The sequence below is a fragment of the Halichoerus grypus genome, chromosome 10 (genome assembly GCF_964656455.1).
Source record: "Halichoerus grypus chromosome 10, mHalGry1.hap1.1, whole genome shotgun sequence".
Classification (NCBI taxonomy): Eukaryota; Metazoa; Chordata; class Mammalia; order Carnivora; family Phocidae; genus Halichoerus; species Halichoerus grypus.
The window spans coordinates 64,169,038-64,184,257 of record NC_135721.1 but is presented as its reverse complement, the minus strand read 5'-3'; the positions used below and the strand labels follow the sequence as shown (position 1 = coordinate 64,184,257).

Genomic DNA, 15,220 nt, shown 5'->3' with positions numbered 1-15,220 from the left:
ACTTTGACACTTTAAAATACTTGGAAAGCACTGAAGACAATGATGAGGAACATATACTTTGAAAGCTTGGATTGGCTAAAGTCCTACAAATACAGGAACTGATTAAAGTACTTACTGAAGGAACAATTTTCCTAGTTAAGTTGTAAAGGTATACCTTTAAAATTAAGGCTATTAGTGGGCCACAGCATCCATGATGAAAATGTACAAGGCTTTTCAATCCTCTATTTTAACCTTTTAAATAAAAAGACTTCATCTTGGAAAAAAGTTACTTAGGAAAATGAACATTTTACAGGAGTATTCTAGTAATATATATCAACAAAAACTTGGGTGCCCAGGGAATGTTTAAAACAATCTAAAGAAACTTTATAAAAACTTTCATTATTTTCTTAAACTTTAACAAAGGAAATAGGGAATTATTTTTTGGGGTTAATTTGAATTCTGGTGCATTATTTAACAGCACCATGAAAATATTTATTCTTCTGAGCAAAGTCTTTCAAAAAATGACATGAGCAATTACATTCATTTCATTTTGCAAAAGGTTGGATAGGGAAAAGAGAAAAGCTAGCACTAAGCTCTGTTCAGGCTAAAAGATAAGAGGCACCCTAATGTAAGCAAAAACGACAGAGAAATACATATTTATAACATTTTTAGGTATTTTGAAGGGCTTTTTGGGTGAGTTTATTAAGAAAAACAAAGGTAGCACTGTGCAGAAAAATTCTGTAAATGAAAATTAGAATTAGAATTATAGTAGGTGTCATTAGCATAAAAATTAAAATGCTCACTAGAGTCACTAACATTCTTGAGTTATATTTTAATAAGATTCAAATACAGAAAACTGTTACACCTTTTTGGAACTGCAATTTAGAGGAGGTAGGGAGATGATGTGAATAAAGACTTAACAGCATATTGTATATAGCCTTAATGACGATACTCCTTCTTAAGGTTTGCCATCATCTTGTAAATAATCAAAGTTTTTCTCCATTAAGAAGAATGCAATGGACATACAGCTTTTTAACTTATTTGACTGCTATTAGGTACAGTCATGATTCATTTAGGCTTTTAATTTGACCTATTTCTTTTCTGGCTTGGTAAACACAGCTGTTTTTAATGATTAAAAAGAAATGAACTGAAAGCAATGTAAAAATGGACATTTGGCTAAAACAAAGCTGAGTGGTTGCAACATGCACATGTTGTCTTGTTTAGATACTTCTGTTTCAACTGTTTTCCAAAGACTGCTTTACTGACAGACAGGATAAAAGGATTAAATTTGCCAGTGGTGGAATGTGATCCTTCTATATCAACTAGTTTGTAGATGTACAATATTCTTTTTCCAACATACTGAAATTCAGGGAACATTAGCATTGCTGGGTTTTTGTTTATTTAAAAAATTCTAAAACTGAAGAACTACAGGAAAGGAGAATATTACTGCCTTCTGATCCTTACTCTGGATGTTCCAGCCGGGAGTATGAAAGAATGTCAGCTTTATATTAAAAACAGACAAGTTGACCTCAACAAAGACTGTTGTGCCTTTCTTGTGTTACATTATCATATCTGAATTGAAGTCTTTCTTTAGGGGGCCTGGCTGGCCCAGTCGGTAGAGCATGCGACTCTTGATCTCAGAGTTGTGAGTTCAAGCCCCATGCTGGGTGTAGAGCTTACTTAAAAAAAAAGAAAAAAGAAAAAAAAAAAGAAAGAAATCAATCCCTTATGAAATATCTTCCTTTAATTGGAAAAAAACTAAGTAGACCTATTACCATTTCTCATTTAATATGATGTCAGATATTTTACCTCTAAACGTAACATAAAATTGAATTATCTGGCATCTTTTTAAGATAAACCTGATGATTTCTCTACAAGAATACTCAGAAATTTCATGTAGATTTGACTGATAAGACTAGATAGCAAAAAACCCAGGTAATGGTAATCTTGTGTGGGGATACAGAATTTAAACACTTTCTTGAGACTAATATACATACACAAGTATATATGTATGCATGAATACTTATGGATTCTAGTTTTTAGGGTGCTATAGTTGTATTCTGAAATATAAGCTATAATGAATGCCTCATCTACACCCTAAAATACTGTCTTTTCAGAGATAATTCCCCTGAGGCCAAAACATTATAGTTTTTTGAGTGTTTTGAGAGTTGCCAGAAGGAGAGTCTATCCCTGGGGGAAGTAGTAGCTGTTTTTGCCTATTTACTTCAGAAGAATAGCAGTGAAATTATATAGAACTATTTCATATAGATATACATATATATATATATATATACACACACACACACACACAAATACATATTTTTTAATTTAGTGACTCTGGTGATAGTATGAGTGGATTCAAAGTATCTTGTTTACATATTCTATAAGAACATTGTTAGTAGTCAACTTGTTGGACGTCTTCAAAGGGCCTAGCACTGAATGCTTTTCTCTTTCTCTTAAAATATACTTCTTTAGGCTTTTACTTTGCTCTTGTTTAGTTAAGCACACTAGTAATGAAATAAAAATATTATGAATTGTATAGGGCATGTTATGATGTGATACTGCTATATTTGTAATTTAAAAAATTAAATCACAATTTTATAAACAAGCTTATATCAATTTTAATCGATCCTTTACCAAGCAATCCCTCAACAATTTTTACAACCTTCAGTTACTTCTAAATCATTGAATAACATTCTCTTCGAATTCACATCTATTTCTCTTTGCTTCTCACCAATGTAACTTTGCTCCAATTTGACACCAAAGTATATGAATAAAACCCCATTATAAAAATGCCTTATTATTTTATTTAGTTACAAAAAATTATCAAGATGAGCGCATAAACATTTCTCACCTACTCTTCATAATCACCCTGTGCAGTATGACACAAAGGTGAAAGGTGTACCCGTATTAATACAACTAGCAAGTGGCAGGGATACTCTGGCTCTTATCTCAATGTTCTTTGGACAGTGTTTTTCCTCCCTGGCTAAATGATGGTATCTCTGTGTTTGGTATACTTCTAAACACATAATACAGAAAATCATGTGGTTATGCAGTACTGCAGTACACAATGAATTTTATAATCATATAGAGTTAAAAAGAAATGCATTCATCAGACTATTACCCCAAAGGACTGCTGAAGGTATAAGTTAAAAGAAATCTTTTGAAAGGATTCTAAATCAATACTAGAGATCACAAATGTTTAAAGAGTTTAAGCACTCACTGCTGCTTTTCTTGGTCCCCAAAGTTTGGCCATCTTCTAAAGAGTTTGAACCTACTGAAGAACTATCTTGACTATCTTGATGGGGGAGCTGAAGAAATCCTTCACTGGAGTCTGAGCGGGTAGGTGTTAATGTTAGAGATTTCTGACGTTCCCGATTAATATCTTTCTTAGACTTAATCAATTTTCTCATTTTTAGAGTAATCCAGTTGCCTCTCCTAATAGAATAATTTAAAAAACTCTTATCAGTCTAAAATTCAACATATAAATCCTTCACAAAATTAAAAGTCTTAACTTTTTTTTTCCAAAATAAAAATGAATAAAATTTGGTTAACAGTACCTTCTAGGAGGAGATGGGTCATAAAATTTGTACTGATCCATTATCTTCTCTTCTAATTTCTCCTTTTGTCGTCTTAATTCATTTAGCTTATCACTATAAAAATAAAAATTTAGGACATGTATCATATTTTGTACAGTTATGAATATTAAATTATTTTGTGACTACAATCTAACTTCTGTCCAAAACATAAACAAATATAGATATTAAGTATTAGATATTAACAATGGGATATTTTTCCAAGTTTCTCCTTTTCTTCATATTTACAAACTTACTTAATAAAAGGATATAGAATTTAAAATTCAATTCTTTAATACAATTTATTTGTTTGAAGAAAATTTTCCATATTATATTCTCATCATGACAAAGGAATTCTGTCAACATCTTTTAATAGCTGTTAAGGGACATTAATTAACAGTGACTATTCTATTCTTGGATCTTTTAGTATCTCACATTGTTTTTGGAATGAAAGGTGATTTAATATAATTTATGTAACTAAAAAACTAAAATTTTCAATAGTCTGCTTACAGTTGTGGATATAATAAATAATCTTGCAACCACATCTTCATGCAAACAGACTTTTTTCCTTTATGGCAGAATTATTTAGGCTTATTACCTTTAGAGAACTATTTCCTGCCACCAGCAATACATGAATACACTAGTTTCACCACATCTTAGTCTCATTTATGTCCTTGATGGTATATATTACATAGGGAAACATCAAAGATCATAGACTAAAGTAAATGATCCAAAAAAAAGGTGATGCCAAACTGTGATGTTGTTTACTCAACAAATATTTAGTGATCATTTTAAATGAGGAAGACACAAAGAGTATATAAAGACAACAGTAGCCCAACTCTGCTTATAACACAATAGGAGAGAGAACAAATATACATAAATGACGATTACAATCCAAGGCAGGAGTGGTGCCAAAATAAAAGCACTGTACAAGAGAAACTTATAAAGAGGAAAATATTTCTATCTTGGATGACCGAAGAAAGCCTCATGGAGAGAATGGCCATATTAGATAGACTGAAAAGATAAGAATGCTAAATTAAGCAGTTTATAGTTGATGGGAAGCAGGGAGGGATTTTCAGGTTTAGATTTTGCTCAATAGGAAATCAGAAGCTTGAAGGTTTCATTAGAAAGTGACATTATGAAATCTTTGCTGTAGGTACCCTAACTCCATAATGAAATAGTATCTATCAGAAAGGATGGTAGTAAAGAAAGCATCCAGGAGGCTAATGAGGGAGTCTAGTTGAGTGGTTAGGCTGAATTAGGGAAGTGGGAACCAGAACAAATGGATTTGAGAGATTTTTTTGAAGAAGATGCTTTGTGAACACAGGTTGCCAAGAGTTACACCACAGCACAACGGCAGATGGTCTATACCTCCCAAATGTTTTCTCTTTTTACCTTTTGAAATATCATCAGGAATCTCCAAATTCTCAGTATTACCTGTTCACTGTCACTCCTGCTAGGACCATGTGACAGAGGCACTCAACTAGAACTGTCTGACTTGTAAGTTGGATTTTTTAATTTAAATTCAAAAAGTCAAAATAGATATTAATATTTCTAAGTCAACTATACAGATACAATTACTGAAACTTTGGAAATGGATTATTTACCAAGGGCCAGAATATTAAGATATTCTAAAGATATCCAAAGATAAAGCTTTGGATAATGCCTTTGCTTGAAGGACAGAAAACTTAAATGTCAAGAGCTTTACATATACTTACTGCTTAAGCAGAAACACCTTTTAAGGCAGAGAATAAAGGAATACATGCTCCTGAAAGGGTTGAAAGTGTAGTCCAAAGTGGCCAGCCACAAATGTGAAATTTCTCTGAAGTTTTGCATTTATCTTAAAAGCTCATGCAAACTCTGCTTTTTGCTCCATACTATACCTGTCTGTTAATATAAAAATCATGTTCCCTGCCCCAAATTTTATAAGAAAACTGATGCTTCGAAAAATGTATGATATATCCTGGTTTCATATGTGCCCTAGCTCACCATCATATATAACATGCCTAAAAGGCATAGATATATTATTTCATTTATTTCTTAAGATAATCTTGGAAGTAGATGTTATATCTCTATTTTAGAGAAAAAGAAACCAATGATCAAAGAACCAGAGTAACTCACCTATGGTCACATAGCTAGTGACTGTAAGAACTGGCATTTGAATTAGGAACTGCCTAATTTCAACATCTGTGCTATTTCTATTATACTATGGTGTTTCTCATTTAGGGAATAGGGGAAGTGAAGAATTTAGTAAAGGTAAATCTTGGTGCAATACAAGGACTATTCACTGAGTTTCTCAGGCCCAAATCCCTGATTATACCAGATTCCTCTACTACTAATGGAAATATAACTTACCAATATTAAGCCTTGTCAATTCTATCTCTTACATCTGGTATTTCATCTCAACTACCGCCGCTTATGAATTATGATTCACTAGATTATTACAACAGTCTTTCTAAAACTTATTCCTTGTCTCTATTCTCAGGAACTCCAATCCATACTCTAAAATGCCATCAGTGCCTTTTAAAAAAAACACAAATCTGATCATTTTATTCCCCTGCTCAAAGCTTTCAGCAACTCCTTTGTATGGCATAGAAAAACCTTTGTGGATCCTAAGTTTTTAGCTACTTCTCTATTGCTCCTTCTTCCTCAATTTTGCTCCAGCAAGAACTATTAATTCTTAGGTCCTATACCCTACCATAACACACCTTCATCACACCTTCATGTTATTGCATTTGTGCTCCCTTGGCCTGATATGTCTCCTCAGGCAAACTCCCATGAGTCTTTAAGTCTCAGCTTGAGCAACCATCTTTGGAAAGCCCACCTTGCCCCTGCCAGACTAAGATACTCCTTCCACTGTATTTGCTGTATTTCTATGGCCTCCTACACATACTTCCATTGTAGCAATTATTTGTATTTCTTGCTTTATGTTACTAGTTCCTTAAGAGCAGAATCTGTGTGTTTTCATGTTAGTATTTCTGGTTACTAGCATAGTGCCTAGAACATAAGCATTCAAAAAAATGTATGGAGAAATAATAATGTTGAAAATTAAAAAAAAATTAGCAGTGAGTTTTCTCTGTCACCAGTTGGCAATGATAAAATCATGAGTATTATTTCAACATTATTTGGTACCTACATGTACTGTCTTTGTTCAACATGAAAGAGATCCTTGCTTTCCATATTCTGCTCCAATAGTGTTCTGTTCTGTAGCATTAATGTCTGAATTTGATCTAGTAGATGTCGATTTTCTTCTTCTAAATTTCCTTTAAGTTGGCTTAGCAACTGTTTAAACACAAACATTTTTTAAAAAATCAACATTTACATTTAACATAAATCAACCAAAACATCTGAAAAATATAAAGTCTTGGGGTTCCTGGGTAGCTCAGTTGGTTGAGTGTCCGACTCTTAGTTTCGGCTCAGGTCATGATTTCAGGGTCAGGAAATGGAGCCTGTGTCAGGCTCCACGCTTTGCAGGGAGTCTGCTTGAGATTCTCTCTCTCCCTCTCCCTCTGATCCTCCTCCCACTCCCACACACTCTCTAAAATCAATCAATCAATCAATCAATCTTAAAAAAGAAAAAGACTTAGGTCTCCTGCTACTTGGGCAATTAGGTGGTTGCACTTTGATCAGAACATGAATGATTATTTTAGTTATAATGAGAGCTAAAATGCTGAGTTATGTGCTGTACACATTTTTAAAAATTCTTACAAACACTGGGTTTAACATATAATAAATTATCTAGTTTCAAAAACACTTGCTTTCTTATTTAACTTATAGTCTGAATGCTACCTGGCCTTCTATTTAAGGAACTATGAAAAACTGGACAAGTAAATTAACTGGCTTCAATGAGCTCATCTATAAAATGAGAATAATAACTCACACCCCTGACTATTGTAAGTATTAATATATGTAAAGTATCTTGTGTCATGCCTTTAACACATAGTAGGTACCTCATTCTTCCCTCAACCACTGTTTTTTAGGAACCTTAAACGTTTGTACATAGTTTTTATGGCTTGGTCAAAGGGACTCAGGTAATCTTGTCAATGGTTGGTATTACTAGCTGATACTACCGGTAGTTGGGTTGCCAGCAGCATTGGGCTGCTTCTTTGTAGTTAGAAAAAACTAGAAATATGCCTTAGTTAGGCCGGAGATTCCAGTAGAAGTCAGAAATCCCAAAGTAGTGACTTTCGAAATTCAGCATCACTCGTAGAGACTATTAAAAAATGTAGATTTCCAGGGGCACCTGGGTGGCTCAGTCGGTTGAGCTTCCAACTTTTGGTTTCGGCTCAGGTCATGATCTCAGGGTTATGAGATCGAGCCCCACCTGGGGCTCCATGATCAGCTTGGAGTCTCCTTGAGATTCTTTCCTCCTCCCCCTCCCTTCCCCCTGCTCCTCCCCCTGCTTGCACCTGTGTGCACACATGCTCTCTCAAATAAAAAAATAAATCTATCTCTTAAAAAAATGTGGATTTCTGGGTCCTAGCATTTAAATTCAACCAGTGTGGAGAACAGCCCAGAGAGCTATACTTTAAAAAAAAAAAAAAAAAAGCGCCAAGACCTTCTACAAAAAAAAAAGAAAAAAAGAAAAAAAAAGAAAAAGAAACAGACGTTTTGTAAACTCTAAGATACAGAAAAGCAGACAGTATAATACTATGAATATCCATAAATAGCCATTTAGATCTAACCACCATCACTACTGTGCTGTATTTGTTTTATCTATATATTGTTAAATTGAAACACAACATATGGTAGATTCATTGCAAAACTGAATGCAGTTTTTCTCCTCCCTGTATCTATACCTTCTTGTGCTGTGACTTCTTGCTCTTACCATCAAGAAGTAGAATTTATTTTCCCTCTTTTTGATTTTGGAATGCCCTTGGCCACGAGAAGAAGTGGAAGTGATGGAAGTTCCAAGGCTAGGCCTCAAGAAGCCTTATGTGCTTCCACTTGTAATCCTGCTGGAGGATGAGAGACCACATGGCACAGAGGAGTTATGCTATCTGGGGCCACCCTAGGCCAGCCAGCCCTCGGAATATGTGCCAGTTGACTGCAGATGTAGGACAAGCCCTACGAGGATCAAATGAGCTTGGTCACATTAATACATGCCATCAGCACATCTGCTTAGGCAATCCATAGATTCATAAGCAAAAATAAATGTTTACTGTCTATTACCAAAGGTTCCGTGTTGTTATACAGCATTAATTACTGTGTCAAAAGACAATTAATAAAACATATATATAGAAAAGAGAACAAATTTTATGTAGCTACAGCTCAATGAATTAGTGCAAAGTGAACATGTATGAAACCAGCACTCTGATCAAGAAACAGCTCATTAACTACATTCCAGAAATACCTTGTGCTCTCTTCTAAGCACCATCCCTTCCCACAAAGATTAACTGCTATCCTGGCCTCTTACCCTCTGGACTCATTTTCCCACTCCCTCTAAATCATGTTATTATATGACTTAGCCCCTAGCCAAGGGTTAACATTTGACTTGAGTTGGGACTACCAGTCAGAGGTAAGTAGGTAGCTAGGGCCTTTCTGGTCTCTCCAGAACAGCTTTCCAGGCCACCGGTGTCAGGCAGGACCGTATCAAGACTCACTATAGCTAGATGTCTCATTCCTGGATCTCCCAGTTAAATTTTTGACTAATTTGCCCCAACCAATATTCCAACCTCAGAGCATCTGAGAGTTCACCTGTGACAACTCTCTTGGGTATGGGGACTTTTTTGTACTCTGCTCAAATCAAGTCAGTCTGCTCTGGTAGCAAAGTTGCTGATTTTCACAGTATGCCCCTCACCTGAACTACCAGGTATTGGAACTGGAGAATGGGAGAAATCACAAGATAAAATGCCTCAGACAACCATAGTTCCTACACAACGTCGAGTAGCTTTTCTTTAATAAATGCTTCTCAATTTGTTGTACACCTTTCCTTCAGTTCCAGAGTACTACAATAGTTGTTTTTAATAATTTTGCCCAATTTTATTGTTTCTTGGGGAGATGATTTGTCCTCTTCTTCCTTTTGTAAGTCCATGACTCCAATTATATTTTATTTAGACTTTTATAAATCATAGGCATAATGAATGTTCTTTTTTTTTTTTTTTAAGATTTTATTTATTTATTTGAGAGAGGATGAGAGGAGAGAGAGAGCACATGAGAGGGGGGAGAGTCAGAGGGAGAAGCAGACTCCCTGCTGAGCAGGGAGCCCGATGCGGGACTCGATCCTAGGACTCGAGGATCATGACCTGAGCCGAAGGCAGTCGCTTAACCAACTGAGCCACCCAGGCGCCCCCATAATGAATGTTCTATACTTTCTGAGCCTTGATGGGTAATTAAAATGTATATGATTTTAAACTACTTTTTCTTTCTATTGGTTTATCATTTCAGACAAAATGCTTTTAAGTATTACTTTTCTGATAATCTATTCCTATTTCCCTTTAAAGGTTAGCTTAAGTGCTTGTTTCTTAAAAGTGCCATGAAATTCAGGTGTTAAGCCGTATTCAAACTTCAATGATTTTGGGGCCAACCAATGAAATTTAAGGATTTTCTAGGGCTTTCGGCATCCTTTTATACTTTAAAACTCATTGTTTTATCAAACCATCACAAAGAGCGGCATGGAATTATGTTAACCCAACTGTATACATAAGGCCAACATCATTTGTGTTCAAAACACTGAAATGGCTCCCCTGTTTTACTCAGAATAAAGTTATCTTTGTTCAAGGATGCCTATTAAAATTTCAATCTATATTCCTTTAACCATCATGGAAGTCCTCCTTATCACCCTCTGCCCTACTTCACTTTTACTTGCACATAACTTATCTACCTTGTAATATACCATATGTTGCAGACCAATTTTCAAAATAGAGTACTATTTCCAGTCCACATGCTCTTTTGCCATTCTCCACCAAAAGACTGAATCTATTTTCTCTTTCCCCTGAGCCTGAATGTGACTTTGACTGACTCGAATAGAATGCAGGGGAAATGATATTGCATGACTTCTGAGGTTTGATCCTTAAAGTAGAGATGGCTTCTGTCTGGTTATCACCATGTTGTGAGAAAGCCCAAACCAGCCCTGGGGGAGACATCATGTGGAGAGAAAACCGATGCCTCCAGCTGGTAGCCAGCACAACCACCAAACATGCATGTGGCCTTTCAGTCTTCAGGCTGGGGGCCCAGTTGCTAGTGGAACAGAAACAAACCTGCCCCACTGTCCCTGTCCAATTCTGATCCACAGATCTGGGAGCCTAATAAATGGTTGTTTTACACCAAGTGTTGGGGTAAAGTGCAATACAGCCATGTTACAAAACACTGAAATACTATACATTTCACTTACTTGTTGTGTTTATTGTCTATTTCCTTCCACCAGAATATAAGCTCCACAAAGGGAGAGATTTTACCTTTTTGGTTTACTAGTACATGCCAGGTGGTAAGTAAACATTTTTTCATTAAACAAGGGCACAGTTTTACATTTTCAAAGTATGTGGACACTTAAGTTTAAACTAATAGTAAACAATGTTGAAATTCACAATAAAATAAGTTTTTATGAATTACTTGGAATTTCAATTACCCCTGAGCAATTCTTTTAGAAATACCCAAACAAATACATACCACTATTCTCATTTTAATATGATTGTTTATTTTTAGGCATGTCTTGATTCCTAAAAGAAGAAACTTGTCAAAGCTCACCTCACACTGGTTATTTAGCTTGGTGGATGTGATGTCCAACTGTTGGTATTGTTCCTTTAGCTTTGAAAATTCAGCTTCTAATCTTGTTTGTTCCAGTTTGGAATTATTTAGAAGACTTTTCAAGTTTTTATGGTCAGTTTGTAAAACTTCAGTTTCTTTTACAAGCTGATTATATGTATGATTCAACCTATAATTAGAAATCATGATAGAAACAGAATTAGATTCCCTTAATAGCTTTCATTGTAATTTATACAATGTGAAAATGCTGTGGATCTCAGACATACTTAGAGAATATAAAAGACTCTTTAGCCAGTGACAAACTCATCAAAAATTAGTTTCTATTCTATAAAACTAGATTAAAAAAATTCAGCCTACTCTCCCCTTGAATCTTCTAACATGTTGTACATTACATGTGGCTCATAAAGCTATTTTTCCTTCAATGTACCCCCCAACCTTTTACAATGCAAAAATTGTTTTTAGTTTGGGAGCTGAACCAAAACAGCATGAACTGTTAAATTACTATACTGTACTACTGACACTAATGTAACACTATATGTTAACTAACTGGAATTAAAATAAAGACTTAAAACAGTAAAAATAAAAAACAGGTAGAAGAGCTATATAATAAAATCTGTTTTTAAATTTGAAAAAACAAAAACAAAAAACAAAAACAGGATGCAGCTTGGATTTGGCCTGCTGTGCTTGGCTCTAGTTTAACGACCTTATCTAATGGGATTAAGAACAGGATGGTACTTGTTCAGAACATCTAATAATTTACTTCAACTCAATATCCAAAAAATGGAGTCAGCTTACAAGAATTTATAAAATAAATAACAAAATAATATGTTTAAAAAATCAAGGCTTGGTAAAAAATAAAATGGCAAGACCAGAAACATACAGAAAATGTTCCATAAATAGGTTGAATCCATGAATGAATGTATGCCATGAGTTATAAGAGCTGGTTAGACCTCACTGAGACACACAGACAGCTACACTGTATATATCAATACCTATGGAGATCAAAGATTCACCTATTGATGCTTCATGGGGGCAAGATATGAAGACATACCATATACAACGTCCTCAACCTCATCTCTAAGGCCAATACTAAAATGAGCTCTTTAAGAGAGTTTTTTATACTGTCCCTTAAAGTTGAGAACATTAACACCAAAATGTAATTCAGTGAACACAATTCTAAAGAGGCCAAGACAAACTAGTCCATCTAAGAAACTTTCTTGGTTTGGCATTATCAAAGATTAAAACTTAGGTTATTTAGAGGAATGGGTAAACAAACTATTGTTCTTGAGACAAGTCTTCATAAATACTTTTTTTTTTTTTTTTTTTTGGTGAAAGAGCTCTTTCAGATTTTACTTAAAGCCGTTTCTTGCCTTAACAATATAGACATGAGTGCATAAAAGCTGGGATAGAATAGCTTTGAGAGACAGAAAATACTCAGAACCACCCCTTCCCTTCCAAGCCTGCAGAATCTCCTGGTTCAAGATCATCATGCTCAATTTCTTCTTATCATGTAGGCTGAGTTCTTTCTCAGAAGGCTCCTCAGTAATGAATACAATTAGATTCCTAGAAGGCCTACCCAAGCTCACAAACTGTCCCAGTTTGTTGTGAATCCCAACAATGAAAAAAGGTTAGGTTCAAGATGGGACTTCGACAGTAAATGCCTTCCCCAATGTTATGTGTGTAATAAAAATGCCCCTATCCTTGTATTCTATAACTTGTCACAACTTGGTCTTCTACTGCACATACCGTAAAGATACATCCTTCTTGATTCTAGCTTGGTGTAGAGCTTATTCAAAGTTCAAATCCCCAATACACTATTTCTAGTTATAACAATTACTAAATTAAAAACTACTGAGCATGGAAATGAAAATAGCTCTAGAAGCATAGGGATTTTTTTGTTGTTGTTGTTAAGGGAAAGAAATACAATTCTAAAAATGGATTATATTAAATTCATAATAGGACAAATAGTCAATGAAGGACCCCCATTTGAATTCTGTGTGCTGCCTTTCAGCTCTTCAGCTATGGTTAAGTGTAAGTGTAATGCAAATGTTCAGGATGCTTACACTTTTCAAAGGTTTCTAAAAACCTTCTGATATGTACCCTTATGAAGAGACTGATTACGGGTTGGTAAGTTTTGATCTTCCTAGGGTTACAAATTAAAAAATAACTGCCTCGTGGCAATATGAGACCATTAATAACTAAGACAGTTAAAAATAAGAGTACAAATTAGTCAGCTAGGAAATTGGAAGCTGCTCACTTGTAAAAACTTTGAAAGATAAGAACTGAGATACCAGACTAGCAAATACAGACAGACATAAAGAATCAGACTTCATTACATTCCGTCACAATAAAGCATATAAATGCTATCAAGGTACAGAAATTTCATTATAAAATGGCTTAAAAACTTAGTTGAATAAATCAAGAGAGAAACAATAAGTGGAAACAAGGGATCTAGGTTTTCAAGCCATTTTATAACTAGCTGCATGATTTTGTTGGGTAATTTACTTATTGCTCTGGGTCTTTTTTAAAAAGTCTAAGTTACAGATGGTTTTGCAAGGGGCAGTATACACTTTGGATGTAATGAATAATACAAAACTAAAATATATAAATATTTATTACCTATCATTTTCACCGCAAAGTTTCTTGTATTCTGCAGCTATAGTCTCATGGTTTTTGTTTTCAAGCAGCATTTTTTCCTGTTCTAATTTCAGTGTTTTTTCCAAATCTTCCAATTGTCCTTTCCGTTTTAGTAACTGATTGTAACTGGAAAAAATATTAGGTTATTTGTTTTATAATATGCCCTTAGAAAAAAGAAATACTTTAGAAATGAAGAAAACAAGACTTACTAGTAAGTATCACATAAACATCATACATAAATTTCCTATATAAATTATCTTAGATTTGTTTAACAGAAAATTTATATTATCTAAAGAAAACTGGTTTTAAATTAACAACACAAGAGAAGATAGTAAATTACCGATCTTCAAGGTCTTTATGTTCCACCTCAAGATTTTTGTGGGCAGACTTTAGAGTTCCATGTTTAGCGATGAGAGACTCATACTCTGAAGCCTGACGTTCATGAAGAAGTTCCAGCTTTTCATGATCTTTGATCAAAGAATCATAGAGAGATTTCAGGTCTTCTCGCTCTTTGATTACAGCTTCATTTTCATTTTCTAAGGAAGACTGCTGGATTAGGAGTTGTGCATTCTGGTTCATAAGTGAAGTACTTTGGGAATTAAGGGTAGAATTTTCAACCTGTAAGAAAGTATATTGTTATGAGACAGAAGAAAAATAGTTATCTTGTTCTTCTAGGAGATGCAAATATGTGGTATGTGTTTATTACAGATAGAATAATTCTCCCATGTTAAAAATTATTCAAAAATAAAATTCTAATGGCAACATAAAAAATATAAAAGATAACATTAACTTTAGGAAGCTCTACATAAATCACAGAAGATATAGTCATATTATACTGAGATAATTTGGTTTTTAGTGTCCCGAAAGAACAAGGCTACAATTTAATATTATTCATTTATATTACTTAATTTAATATCAATATTAAATTTGTATTAATTTAATATTATGTTATTTAATTTAATATTATTATGAGATACATATCATATATATGTTTTGGGTTGAATTATTTTAAATGAAGGTGATTAGAAACAATTTGTATTCCACTCATGAAAAAGTACAGAATTTAAAATGCTAATTTATCTCTTTCTAAAACTTAAGAGGTGACAGAACTGAAAAATTACTTGTGAAAATTCAACTGGAAATTTTCTCAAGGTCTACATTATATTAGTATATGTTTTACCATTTGGAAAAGAGTTATAGAAAGAACTTTCATATTCAGAGATGGAATTTTTTTCTTTGGCTCTTTAAGAGGTGTCAAAGCGTTGTACTTTCCCCAACCTGATCATTCTATGTGAAAAGACACTGCAGCATTAAGTGCAAGATGG

At 34.2% G+C, this 15,220-nt stretch overlaps 1 protein-coding gene across 9 annotated transcripts in view; it reads right to left on the bottom strand.

Annotated features, from left to right (window-relative positions):
* The window catches only part of CCDC88A (coiled-coil and HOOK domain protein 88A), a 122,430-nt gene that overhangs the window by 13,524 nt on the left and 93,686 nt on the right, over positions 1–15,220 (bottom strand). For 8 of the 9 annotated variants that reach the window (XR_013441821.1, XM_078056541.1, XM_078056542.1 and 5 more), the window contains exons 20-25: positions 14,236–14,513; positions 13,878–14,021; positions 11,241–11,427; positions 6,691–6,836; positions 3,540–3,632; positions 3,203–3,417 (exon numbers count right to left, since the gene is read on the bottom strand). Coding sequence is in view for 8 of the 9 variants with exons in the window: in XM_078056541.1 (XP_077912667.1) it covers positions 3,203–3,417; positions 3,540–3,632; positions 6,691–6,836; positions 11,241–11,427; positions 13,878–14,021; positions 14,236–14,513 (1,063 nt within the window). In the remaining variant the exon portion in view is untranslated. Of the gene's footprint in view, positions 1–2,286; positions 2,487–3,202; positions 3,418–3,539; positions 3,633–6,690; positions 6,837–11,240; positions 11,428–13,877; positions 14,022–14,235; positions 14,514–15,220 lie in introns of those variants that run through there. The other variant, XM_078056547.1, reaches the window with a different exon arrangement.